The 11,724-nt window shown below is 49.8% G+C and overlaps 1 protein-coding gene across 1 annotated transcript; it reads right to left on the bottom strand.

The window, feature by feature from the left end:
• Nucleotides 1-699: 699 nt before the first annotated feature.
• LOC123412320 (probable lysophospholipase BODYGUARD 1) lies at nucleotides 700-6,411 on the bottom strand. The gene is made up of 3 exons (XM_045105276.1): nucleotides 4,980-6,411; nucleotides 4,479-4,684; nucleotides 700-1,523 (listed from the first exon to the last, which is right to left on the bottom strand). Exons 1-3 carry the CDS (start codon nucleotides 5,952-5,954, stop codon nucleotides 1,196-1,198), a joined length of 1,509 nt encoding a protein of 502 aa, XP_044961211.1. The 5' UTR covers nucleotides 5,955-6,411; the 3' UTR covers nucleotides 700-1,195.
• Between the last annotated feature and the right edge of the window lie 5,313 nt (nucleotides 6,412-11,724).

Genomic DNA, 11,724 nt, shown 5'->3' with positions numbered 1-11,724 from the left:
TATGGCCAGCCTGAAGTTCCCAACTCTTGAAGTCTGAAGAAGGCGCTGGCGTGGGCCGATGGGCGGGCATTCAAACTCAAGTGGCGACCAATGATCCATTGGCCGCAGAGAGAGAGAGAGCGCGCGCTATAAAACTAGCCTGGGCCTATATATTATGGGTTTCACTTGGTTGAAGTATCGAGGTTATACCCGTCCTACTTCTTTAAATTTTCACTTAAAAAAACTTATCTGAAGGAGATTTGTATCTTCAAAAATAAAAAAAGGTAAACTTATATGAAGGAACAAAAACACTTTTTCTGAAGGTCCTTCTGTTCTCCAGCGTGAACTTATCTGTGAAGGGGGTGTGGTGGCAAAGTATGGTGGTAACGTAAGCCTCACAGCGGCGAATAATCATCAATTCGCGTGAAAAGGGGCCATTGCTCTCTGAAAGGACGATGTAGTTACTGATAATTAGGATCATGTGTGTATATATACTGTATATGAGATGGAGCAGAGGATTGAGAAAGACAGCGCATTGGGGGAGGCAGACACTGACAGGCAAAGCCGGTGGCGATCAATGGGGACTGCGATGCTGCTGGTCTCTTTCGCCCAATTCAGAAATCAATTCCAGCAGGCCCCGATGGAGCAATCCTCGCCTGTCACAACGGAACGCAGGCCATGTTCATCTACGAAGCAAACCAACTTCGGCAGCTTCATCAATTCCGCTTTGAAAGAGTGCATTCCAATGATTCCATTCCATTCCATAGTATATATACTACAGTATTATATTACAGTTGTGGGGCTGTTGATGACGACGACGACCGTTGGCCAAGTTGGTCCAATCAAACAATTGATCGTAAGTACACTTTATCATTAATTAATTAATTACCAGGGAGAAAAGAGAAGAAAATAAAACGAAGAAGAAGAAGAAGAAAATGGAAATGATACAGCTGTATGTATTTATAGTTCTTGGAAAGGACATGCATGCCAGAGTTGCTCTCCCGTCCTCCTCCTCCTCCTCCTCCTAGGGTTGGCTGGCTGCTGCATCTGCAGGGTAATCGTTATTGCAATCTTTCTCACGGGCCATTAATTTCCTCCTCCTTCTTCCTTCCTCCTGTGCACTGTTGCTGACTGACGATCGCTGTAGTCGAAGTAGTAGTAGCAGTAGTAGGGTTGTACATGCATGTGGTGGTTGGCAGAGGCATGGAGAGCGGCGCTAGTCCTGGGCGGCGCTCCGCCAGATGGACTCGAGCTCGGCGGCGAAGAGCTTCTCCTGGCCGACGACGATGGTGATGTGGTCCTTGTTGTCGTAGACGGTGACGCGCGCCCGGGGCACCCTGGCGCCGACGGCGAGGGTGCACTCCACGGGGAGCAGCTCGTCGTCGCGGCCGTGGAAGAGCGCCACCTTGCAGCTCAGCTGCCCGGCCACCACGTCCAGGTACGCTCCCATCTTGCTGGCGCTGAGGCACATGATGTTGTGCAGCGTGTGCCACGCCGCGTTGTGGGTGTGGCACATGAACGCCTCGATCAGGAACGTCCTCATCCTGCACAATCCACGCAGGTACAGTCAGTTAGCAAGCGCCCGGCATTCACTCACACTCATGCAAATGCGCCGGTGCATGTGCCGGAGAGGAACTGTACAGCGTTGCCAGTAATGGAAAACGAGAAAAATCTTTGCTTTGCCGCGTGCTCGCATCGCCTGCCATAGTGCCGTGTGGTCGCATTGCATGTGCCACAACCATAAGTAGAACCCGTTACTGCTGCACTCACTCCATCCACTTGCATTTGCCTCGTGCTGGACCATGCGTGTATGGCCCTATCATGCGTGCGTACTTGCGCAATCCAGTAATAAAACTTGCGACTTGGAGCCAAACTTAACTCCCTACTCCCTTCGTTCCTAAATATAAGTCTTTTAAGAGATTTGACTAGTGGTCTACATACAAAGCAAAATGAATAAATCTATATTCTAAAGTATGTATATATACATCCGTATGTAGTTCTAATGCAACCTTTAAAAAGACTTATATTTAGAAACGGAGGGAGTAGATCTCGCATCCCATGTATCATGTATGGGTGAGAAGCTCATTTATGGCCCAAAACTACACTGGCCTCCGCTGCCCTAGCTTTCAGGTTACCTTCAGCACGTATAGTGGAGTGGCACGCACAAGCAGGGGAGAAAGTATACACTTGCACGTACGTGCCGCCAGCAGGAGGAGTGCATTATCTGCATTGGTTCAGTGTTGGCAATTAAAACCGCAAGCTTGGTGCGCACAGGTATGTACGTACTTGCCGGCCATGAGAGTAGCTAGGAGTAGGCTGCAGCTAGCTACTTGCCCGCCAATTATACATAAACATGATCATGTACGTGCATACAGGACTTTTGGACTCACAGTCCTCCCCATGTGTTACTATCACGTAGGAACGGTCTAGATAGTACTCCCTCCGTTTCTAAATATAAGTTTTTGAGGAGGTTTCACAAGAAGACTACATACGGATGTATATAGACATATTTTGGAATGCACATTCATTCATTTTACTACGTATGTAGTCATTTAATGAAATCTTTAAAAAGATTTATATTTAGAAACGGAGGGAGTAGATACCATGCATGAACCACGCAGCGTGTGTGAGCACCGAGTAGTGAATGATCATCTATCTATCTTCACTCAACAAGGCAAAGGGGCATCAGGCCTTTCGTGTGCCAATACACGTGGTTTGGTCATGTTAGGTCCGAAGACCGGTCGACCGCACGACTCCGCAACCGAAAGCAATTGAAGGCACACAAGGTCTACCACTACGTACGTACTAGCACCAGCACCAGCACTGGCTAGCCAGCTGATCGTTCACCGTCGTCGACACGACACGTCCCCCGTCCCCGTCCCGCGCACATGCACGGCCGCACAACATGCACCCCAGTCACGTACGTGGCCACCACGCACCGATCGAATCCATCCATGGCATGCACGCAGAAACGGCAAGCTCTGCCCCGTCGACCCCGGCCCAACTCGCCGGTTGGTCTTCATCATCTTGCCACTTGCCAACCAGGAGGACGTACGGTCCCGAGCTATCACTGTGAAATGCTTGACGACGATCCTGCCGCTGATCTTCCTGCCAACTTTTCTCAACCACACAAGGCATGCAGAGGAGGAGGGTGCAGTGTCACAGGAGCACTACTGCTACTACTCCCTCCGTTTCAAAATATAAGACTTTTTAAAGATTTTACTATAAGACTACATACGAAACAAAATGAGTGAATCTATATATATTCTAAAATATGTCTATGTACATTCGTATGTAGTTTACAGTGTAATTTTTAAAAAGTCTTATATTTAGGAACGAAGGGAGTACGTGCCATGGAGCTAGAGAAAAAAGAAAAAAAGAGGGTTGAGCCAGCCATGGTGGGTGAGTGTACCGGCCGAAGACTTTTGGCTCGCGGTCCGTCTTGTTCCGTGGCGCGTAAGTGCGGGCCATGGCGCGGCGGGGCCCCGGCAGGGTTGCCGTTTATGGCCGGGCGATGAGCCACCGCCAATCTAGGCGCCGGCTGCGCGCTCACCCACCTACGTGCGTGCACGACTGCCCGAACCCGAACCCGAACCCGAAATGCATGCACCGCACGCACCACGCTCGCACCCACCCACCGGGCCACGGCGCAACGCTTGTACTCAACGCCGCGCACGGAGGAAACCCACGGGTAGGGTGATTAGATTAGCTAGATGCACGGCGACTTGACACACGGATTAGTGGAGTGTGAATGTGTGATTAGCTCTAGTACTAGCTGGAATGGCGGGCGTTAATGGAGTCCGGCCCGGCCGGCCGGAGGGACGAAGGCTACAGCGCCTACTGTTGCCACCGAACAACATTTGGGGGCGATCATTTAAGGGGGAGATAGCGCGCGCCCGCGACAGCGATCACCCTATCACCTTTGGGCAGCCGTCGCCTTCGTCTGCTTCGTTTTTTAAAACAGATTCTGGGCATTCCTGCAGCAGTAGGAATGCAGAGCGAGACTCGTGGCGCCATGAATGGAGCCGACAGCTGTGCCGGAGCAATGTGTTTTTCATTTCAAAGCAGTGTTTTTTTTTTGTCATTTCAATGCAAAAGTGAAATGTAAAACGTTTTTACGCCCTATACAAAACGTTTTACATATTGGTTCAGAGGCAGTAAAATGTAGTAGCATGCACACGGCGAGCGTTTGTGCTTGTGTGTGGGGCACGTCTGTCCAGCAGTTTTACTTATCGTGACTCGGTTGTCACGGGGCCGGCCGAGGAACATGCAGGCCAGGACAGGTCAGGTGGTTGGGAAATATATAGACTAGCTAGTTGTAGTTGTAGTTGTAGTGCCACTGGGACGGGAAAAGAAGTTGAAAATATTGCTGCACGAGGGTTATGTCTATCTATCTATATATATATATATAATAAAGAAAGAAAGAAAGAAAGTAAGGTACTAGTAAAATGATATGTGCAGGAGAGGAGGAGAATGAGAAGGTGAGGCGGTTGGCGCACCTGTTTCTGGTGAGGATCCTGAAGAGCCTGTTCCAGACCCGGTGGTGCCTGCAGATGGTAAGGCAGATGGTCCGGCTCACGTGCTCGTACCAGCACGCCATCGACGCCCCGAACGCGATCGGCGGCCACACCCGCCGCGGCGCCACCCTCCTCATCACGTACTGCGTCGCCGCCCCCGCCTCCTCCTCCGGCACCGGGAAGTAGGGCTGCACCACCACCACCATCATACAATCAATGGAATATTACTAGTACTACTCTACAAAGCGCACAGAGTTAGTTAGCGCAGGTGATCACAGGCCACTTGAACTATAGCATGGCAGTCTATTAATGGAAGGTGGTCGGCAGGGGCCGGGGGAGATGAAGTTCGGCGATTAATTGCATGCCGAGTTCATGCACTCCGTGTGCGCAGCAGCAGCCAGGCCAAGTGGTGGACACGGCACAGGCACTGGCACTGGCACTGGCACAGGCACGCATGGTGGGTGATGTGTGGAGCGTACGTACCGGCGCGAGGAGCGTGAGGGACCTGACGGCGTCGGGGTACTTGACGGCGAGGGCGAGGGCGAGGACGGAGCCGAGGGAGTGCGCGACGACGTGGAAGGACTTGAGGCGGTAGCGGTGGAGCACGGAGCGCTCGATCATCTCCAGGTGCTCGCGCAGCGTGTAGAGCGAGTCGGCCGGCTTGGGGCTGCGCCCGAACCCCAGCAGGTCCACGGCGAACATCCGGTACCGGCCGCGCGCGGCGGGGCTGAAGGCCGGGAACACCGTCTCCGTCCAGAACACGGAGGAGGAGATGAAGCCGTGGATGAACACCACCGCCTCCTGCTCCGCCGGCGGCGAAGGGGGCGGGGCCTGCACGTGCACGTAGAGGTGGGAGGCCCGCGAGCCGGTGCTCCACGAGTGGCACATCTTGCAGTCGCAGTCGGACCAGCACGGCGCCTGCCGCGGCGGGCGCGGCGCGCGGTCGATCTTGCCGCGGATGAGCTCCGCGATGGCCGGGCTCACGGTGAGCGCCGGCGCGATGGGGCCGGGCTTCCGGGTGGCGTCGGACAGCAGGGACGCGCGCACGTAGAGCGTGTCCGACACGTCCTCCAGCTGCATCTTGTTGGCCGACGACGACGACAGCCGCACCACCTTCGGCCCCGCCGCCGCCGCCGCCGCCGCCGCGCGCGGGGACACGAAAGACACCGCCCCCTTGGCACCGCCGCCTGTGCCGTCGCCCTCGCGCGCCGCGGCGGAGCAGTAGCAGGGCTTCCACTCGGCCTCCACGGCGTAGTCCACCACCTTGTACACGAGGCAGAGCACCATGTCGAGCACGTCGAGGAAGGAGAAGACGACGAAGCTGACGGCGCAGTTGAGCGCGCGCCCCGCCGCCGCCAGCAGCGCGACGAGCGACACCCGGCACTCCCCAGCCCGGCCCCCGGCCGCCGCCCCCATGGCCGCCGCCTTCTCCTGCCACACGCACGTGGCAATGTGCATTGCCGCCTTCTCCTCCTCCTCGAGACCTCGACCTCGACCAACCCCCGCGCTCGCGTCCGCCGGCAGTGGCAGGCGGGGTGGGTGCGCTACCGGGAGGGGAGGGGAGGGGAGCAGCTGACTGGAGCAGAGGGGGAGTGAGGCTTTTGTAAGAGGAGTAAACGGGGCAGCGCGCCTAAGCAAAAACAAACCGCATTTAAGCGCGGTGGGGAGGCGGGCGGGTGGTATGCTCTCCTCTACGCTTTGTGTATTTTTGTGGGCGTTTGGGCAAAGGTTAAATAGAGTGTGGGGTTGGGTTGCACCGGGCGAGCGACAAGAGAAGGGAGGCACCACACCAACGCGTGTCACTGAAAGCTACGGCTCATTTGGTTTTCCGTCCCGGCATTCAATCGAGTTTCATGGGGAGGAGAGGGCTTCGATTACAGTTACGGCTCATGGGTGGGATGTATGTGTGTGTGTGTGTATGTGCTCCATGCTTTGGCCTTTGGGTGAACTCGCATTTATGGGATCATGGCTTGGCCGTCCCGGGGGCGACGAACGGTTCAAACTTGGCTCGTAGAAGGGGGGAATGTCACTGTTTCGGTGGAAGCAGGACTGTAGGAGTATCTACTAGCATAACGACATTGACATATCATAGCAGGAAAGTTCGTGTGTATGTGCTGTGTGCACTCTCCCCGTTATCATGAAAATGGGGGGAACTACCGTTCGTCAAGACATTGGTTTAACTTTTCTTAGCTCGAAATTAAGTACACTGGTTTAACTAGGTAGCAATTGTTTTTTCTTCTTCAAATGGCAGGGTTCATGCATTCATTCAGAAGAAAAATGTTGCTCGGCTAGTTGGGGAAATCCAAACGAAACCCGGATTGCCCGGTTAATTTTGAAAACCAGGTGAAATTGTCACAAATCAGATTGCGTAGTTAGTTTTGGAAAATCAGACGAAACCATCACACCGTTGAGCGGCACTCTCTCCGTTATCATGAAAATGGGGTGAACTACCATTCGTTAAGACGTTGGTTTAACTTTTTTCTAGCTTGAAATTAAGTACTACATTGGTTTCACTAGGTAATTGTTTTTTACTTCTTAAAATGGCAGGGTCCCTGCATTCATTAAAAAGAAAAAGGTCGCTCAATTAATTGGGGAAAAGCAAATAAAAACCGGGTTGTCCAGTTAATTTTAGAAAACTAGATGAAACCATCTCAAACCAGATTGCGCAGTTAATTTTGAAAAACGAGGCAAGACAATCAAACCGTTGAGCGGCACCCATAATATACCCCCATGCACACCACTCAAAAAAGCATCTCGTCGAGACAACAAGCATGGGTAATCGTCATTCGTCATTGCTCCTCCTTTAGAGGCGTCATCGTCATCCGTAAACAATAGCAAACGGCTCTGACTTCGCCGTATGTGATCCGTCGACACAACCCGCACTCCGGAGGCCATGTGGATATGCATGAAAATCCGTGCCACACATCACCAAATTGAGACCAGAATAGCGTTGTTCAGACTCTGGCGAAGAACTACGAAGGAGAACTAGACACGGCTGGAACCACAAAAGACCATCAAACAACACCACTTGCTGCATGCCATAGTACGCCATCAAGACTGTGCCACCGTGGCTTCGACTTCACAACAACAAGCCAGCCGAGGCAATTCCCACGACCACGCCGGACCCGAGCTGACTACCTCAACTTTAGCCACGCCTCTAGCACTGTTGCCCATCATCATTGCCACAAAAGCCTTGACGTCAACACCATTGTCTTCCATTGACCCCGCTCACCAAAAGTCGGCTCGAGCTTCCGTGGGGGAATACAACTCCAAAGCGTTGTCATCATCCGATCAAACAAGATCAAGGGTTTCCCTCAGAGCATGGGTAATCGTCCTGTGCATTGGTTAGGAATTTGAGATTCCCTAGCCTTTCTTGATGGTAGCCTTGCTTGTTGGTCGGAGGCTTTCGCAGAGCATGGGTAATCGTCCTGTGCATTGGTTAGGAATTTGAGATTCCCTAGCCTTTCTTGATGGTAGCCTTGCTTGTTGGTCGGAGGCTTTCGCAGAGCATGGGTAATCGTCCTGTGCATTGGTTAGGAATTTGAGATTCCCTAGCCTTTCTTGATGGTAGCCTTGCTTGTTGGTCGGGGGCAAAGCCTCCGACGTGGCCAAGGTGGCGAGTCAAGTCTGCACGCAGCGTGATGCTGTCGAACGAGAGGACATGTCCAGGGACGAAGATGTCCCCATTGCTGATCCTGTCACTAACGATTACACGAGACATCGATCTCTTCAGCGATCCAACAGTGGAACTCTCAATGAAAGCACCAATGTCGGTGTCAAAATCGACAGATCTTGGGTAGGCATCTCGAACTGTGGACCTAGGACCGATGGGTTGCGGGAAAAAGGGGACACAATTGTTTTACCCAGGTTTGGGCCCTCCTATGGAGGTAATACACTACGTCCTGCTCGATTATATTGATGAAGATGATTACAGGGTATATCTACCTCGAGATCGTATATGCTAAACCCTAGATGATTCAGCCTCTCCTACGCTGATAGGTGTCCCTCGTTCATATAGACACCAGAGACCCTAGGGTTTACAAGTTCCCGACTATAATCGGAAATAGACGAGTCGACCTAGTCTTTCTAAGCTTGAAGTACATGCCAATCTTTGGAATATTCCTTCCAGAGTAGAGGTCGTTATAAGGCCCGGTCTTCTACAATGCGGCCCAATGGGCCCACCCGGTATTGACTAACCGGCCGTTCGAGGACCCCAGAATCCTGGACTCCCTCACCATATTCGATCAAGGTTGAGCTGGCGAGATATCTCCGAGCCAAAGCTATGCTACGGGGTAGAGCCTACATAAGTTGAGTCGAAGCTATAACCATTGGCATGTGGGGGCATATATGTCAGGTTTCGCCCCCAAACGGCTAATCAAACATATTATAATTTTTGTGTTAGCCATTCATTACCCCGGGAGTCTAGGATGTCGATTAAGAACTCCCAGGGATGCATTCTTTTTTGCATTACAACTACTTCAATATAAACATGTTTCTTAGTATAATTTTCTATAAAGACAATACATAGGCGAATATGCATGCATCCGATTTTTCCTTCGTTTTTTCCCTGTACTTTTCCTCTCGTTACGTCTCTCCCTCATCTGTCATGCCATTTCTCTCTGCACGATGCTAGGGGCGGTACTCATCGGGGTTATGGCGACAAAGCTGATCCTATGCTTATGTCAGTGCACACACTTGATTTTCGTTTTTTTTGTGGTCAATGGGTTGACCTCACCCCCGCTACAATGGGGCATCTTCCTCGACAAGAACAAATGTTGTCCATGGCATTTTCACCAATTGTTCTTGTGCTTTTGCATGGCGTCTCCTTCCCTGGCTCTCGGAAGGCTGCCATCGTAGGCGACGCAATGCCGAGTTATAGTTACAACAAAATGACTCCAATGTTTACTGAGCGACATCTCTCCCGCTTGCGTCGACGAGGATCAACACTAAGAATCTAGCTAGATGCATGGCATCATCACATCATGGGAAAAAAGTTCTTCTATACTATTCAAAATCCGCATGTTCTAGTTTTCTTTATGTACTATCGTAGTTTGTAGCACTAGAGTGACCGTTTGCATCAAGTTTAAAATCCGAATGGTTCTATACGCATATGCAACGAAGAGACCACAATTTCAGGTGTACCATCTACAATTTTTTTAGCAGGTTCAGCATCGATCCAACTTCTAACTCTAGTGAAAAACGGTATGTTGGCCGATCATCGCCGGTGGCTCCCTCGAAACACAGAAGCCAGCAGAACAACCGAGATATTTTGCGCAGGACAAGCTGCAAATTGTCCGTTGTCGTGTCTGTTTCGTTGTGTATGTTTCCATGCCTCCTCTTAGTAGCAAAAGGGCTTGCGCGTACGCGCATGGCTACGTGTGCGTGTGCCGCCCTCTTCGCCCCTGCATTATCTCATCAGTGTGTCGATCTTCTTCCCGCCCACGCTCCGTGGCCGGGCGTGGCACCCACGCAAGCGCCTCTACCACCGCAGCCAGAAAGACGGGTCTCTCCGGCTCCGTACGTAGTACGTGCACGCTGTCTTCCTCGTGTACGGTGGTTGGTCATTTTGATCTGTATAACCAACGTAGTACGTATGGCTACGGCTACGTAGCGGCCGATCGAGTGCGTCCACGGGCTAGCCTGCGCTTTTGGTCGATGGTCGCAAGGGTGGCCGTCCGTTTATTTTTTACGGAAAAACTTTCGATCCATTCATCTTCAATCATAACAGCATAAAAAACATTAGAAATAACGAGAATTACATCGAGATCCGTAGACCACCGCGCGAGTGACGGAATGGGCCATGGCATACCCAGCCCATGTGATTTCCTGTGATGTATATGTATTTTTAGGCTGTTAAACACAATCCATATAGTTATTTCCTTTTGCCGGTCCGCCCAGCTTTTTGGAATAAGATCCGTCACAGCACCTACTGACCAGTACAAGCACTGAAGCGAGTCAAAACCGCATCGTCGTCATCACCCCTCCCTCGTTGGAGCCCATCGAACCTTGTTGTCGTAGACAGCTGGGGTTGTGCTAGGCCTCATAGGACTAGCGCAAAAGAACACACTTTACCCAATTTAGAAGACAATGGGATGCACCTCATAAATCTTGTACATTTGGATTTTAAGCATGTCATCCCGAATGTTTTCTTATGGCAACTTTAGTTGGCATGAGGTGGCAAGTTTAGTTGCTAAAACATGATAATTTTGTCTCAGTTTGTTTTTCTTTTGTTAAAAAATTGTCATGTTTGTGAGTCCTCGTGTAAACCAAAGTTTCCATAAAAGAATTCAGGGTAACATGCTTCAAATCCGAATGTTCGAGTTTTATCATTTTCGTATGTAGAAAGGTAAAAATGGGACAAATTGCTTTTGGAGGCCAAGCTCCATGGAAGCGTCCTAATGCAAAGTTCAAAATTCATGAAAATTCATATTTTTTACATTGTCAAAAATTGTGAAAGAATACAAATATATATGAAGGCATAATGCACAACTGAGTAAATTTTCAGGCCGAATTACGTTGAAAGAAGGGCTGTGCAAAAAAGAAAATATATGGTTTTTAACGCATGATACTATTAATCCTTTCAGACCACGAATTTGTATTTTTTGTACAAAACACATTGTAATGTATTTCTTCCTAAATTTTTACACACATACACCTCACATCCTTGTTTACTTGTACAAAAAAAACAGATTTTTTTAAACCAAAAAATTTGAATATTGAAATTTTCAAAAATTTGGCTTGCATGGAGGCCGACATCCAGAACACCTTACTCAAAAAATGGAATGCACTTGCTAAATATGGTATTCCTGAGAATTTTCTGTCAAATGGGGTAATCACATCATGAAATCAACCTAAGATTGTAAGAACTGGAATTTACTCGGACGTAGAGTTTCCCAGTTTAAATGAGCTCGAGTGAACAATAAAGTCATAGAAAATTCAAAATAAGTAAAAGAAAAATCTGATTTCTTGTGACAAACATTTACGAAATTTCAAGTGCCTGCAGAAGTTCGTCGTGAAATCGCATTTCTAGAAGGCGTGGCAAAAAATATATATCAGTATTCTGAAAATGCTATTTTCAAAAGTATTTTGGAGCACCGATTTTGCATTTTTCACCACACCTTACAAGAATGTGATTCCATAACGAATTTTTGTAAGCACTTCAATTCTTTTGTCAATGTTTGACACAAAAAAAAAATCAGTTTTTTTTTTAAAATTTATTTTGATTTAT

The sequence above is a fragment of the Hordeum vulgare genome, chromosome 7H (assembly GCF_904849725.1).
Source record: "Hordeum vulgare subsp. vulgare chromosome 7H, MorexV3_pseudomolecules_assembly, whole genome shotgun sequence".
In the NCBI taxonomy this organism is placed as follows: Eukaryota; Viridiplantae; Streptophyta; class Magnoliopsida; order Poales; family Poaceae; genus Hordeum; species Hordeum vulgare.
Note: the sequence above shows the minus strand (reverse complement) of the source record. Positions and strands in the feature narration are given on the sequence as shown.

Coding starts and splice junctions, on each gene's coding strand:
- LOC123412320 (XM_045105276.1), bottom strand. CDS start 5,954: ATGCACATTGCCACGTGCGTGTGGCAGGAGAAGGCGGCGGCCATGGGG. Junction 4,685..4,979: donor CCCTCACGCTCCTCGCGCCG/GTACGTACGCTC, acceptor GTGGTGGTGCAG/CCCTACTTCCCGGTGCCGGA. Junction 1,524..4,478: donor AGGATCCTCACCAGAAACAG/GTGCGCCAACCG, acceptor TGGATTGTGCAG/GATGAGGACGTTCCTGATCG.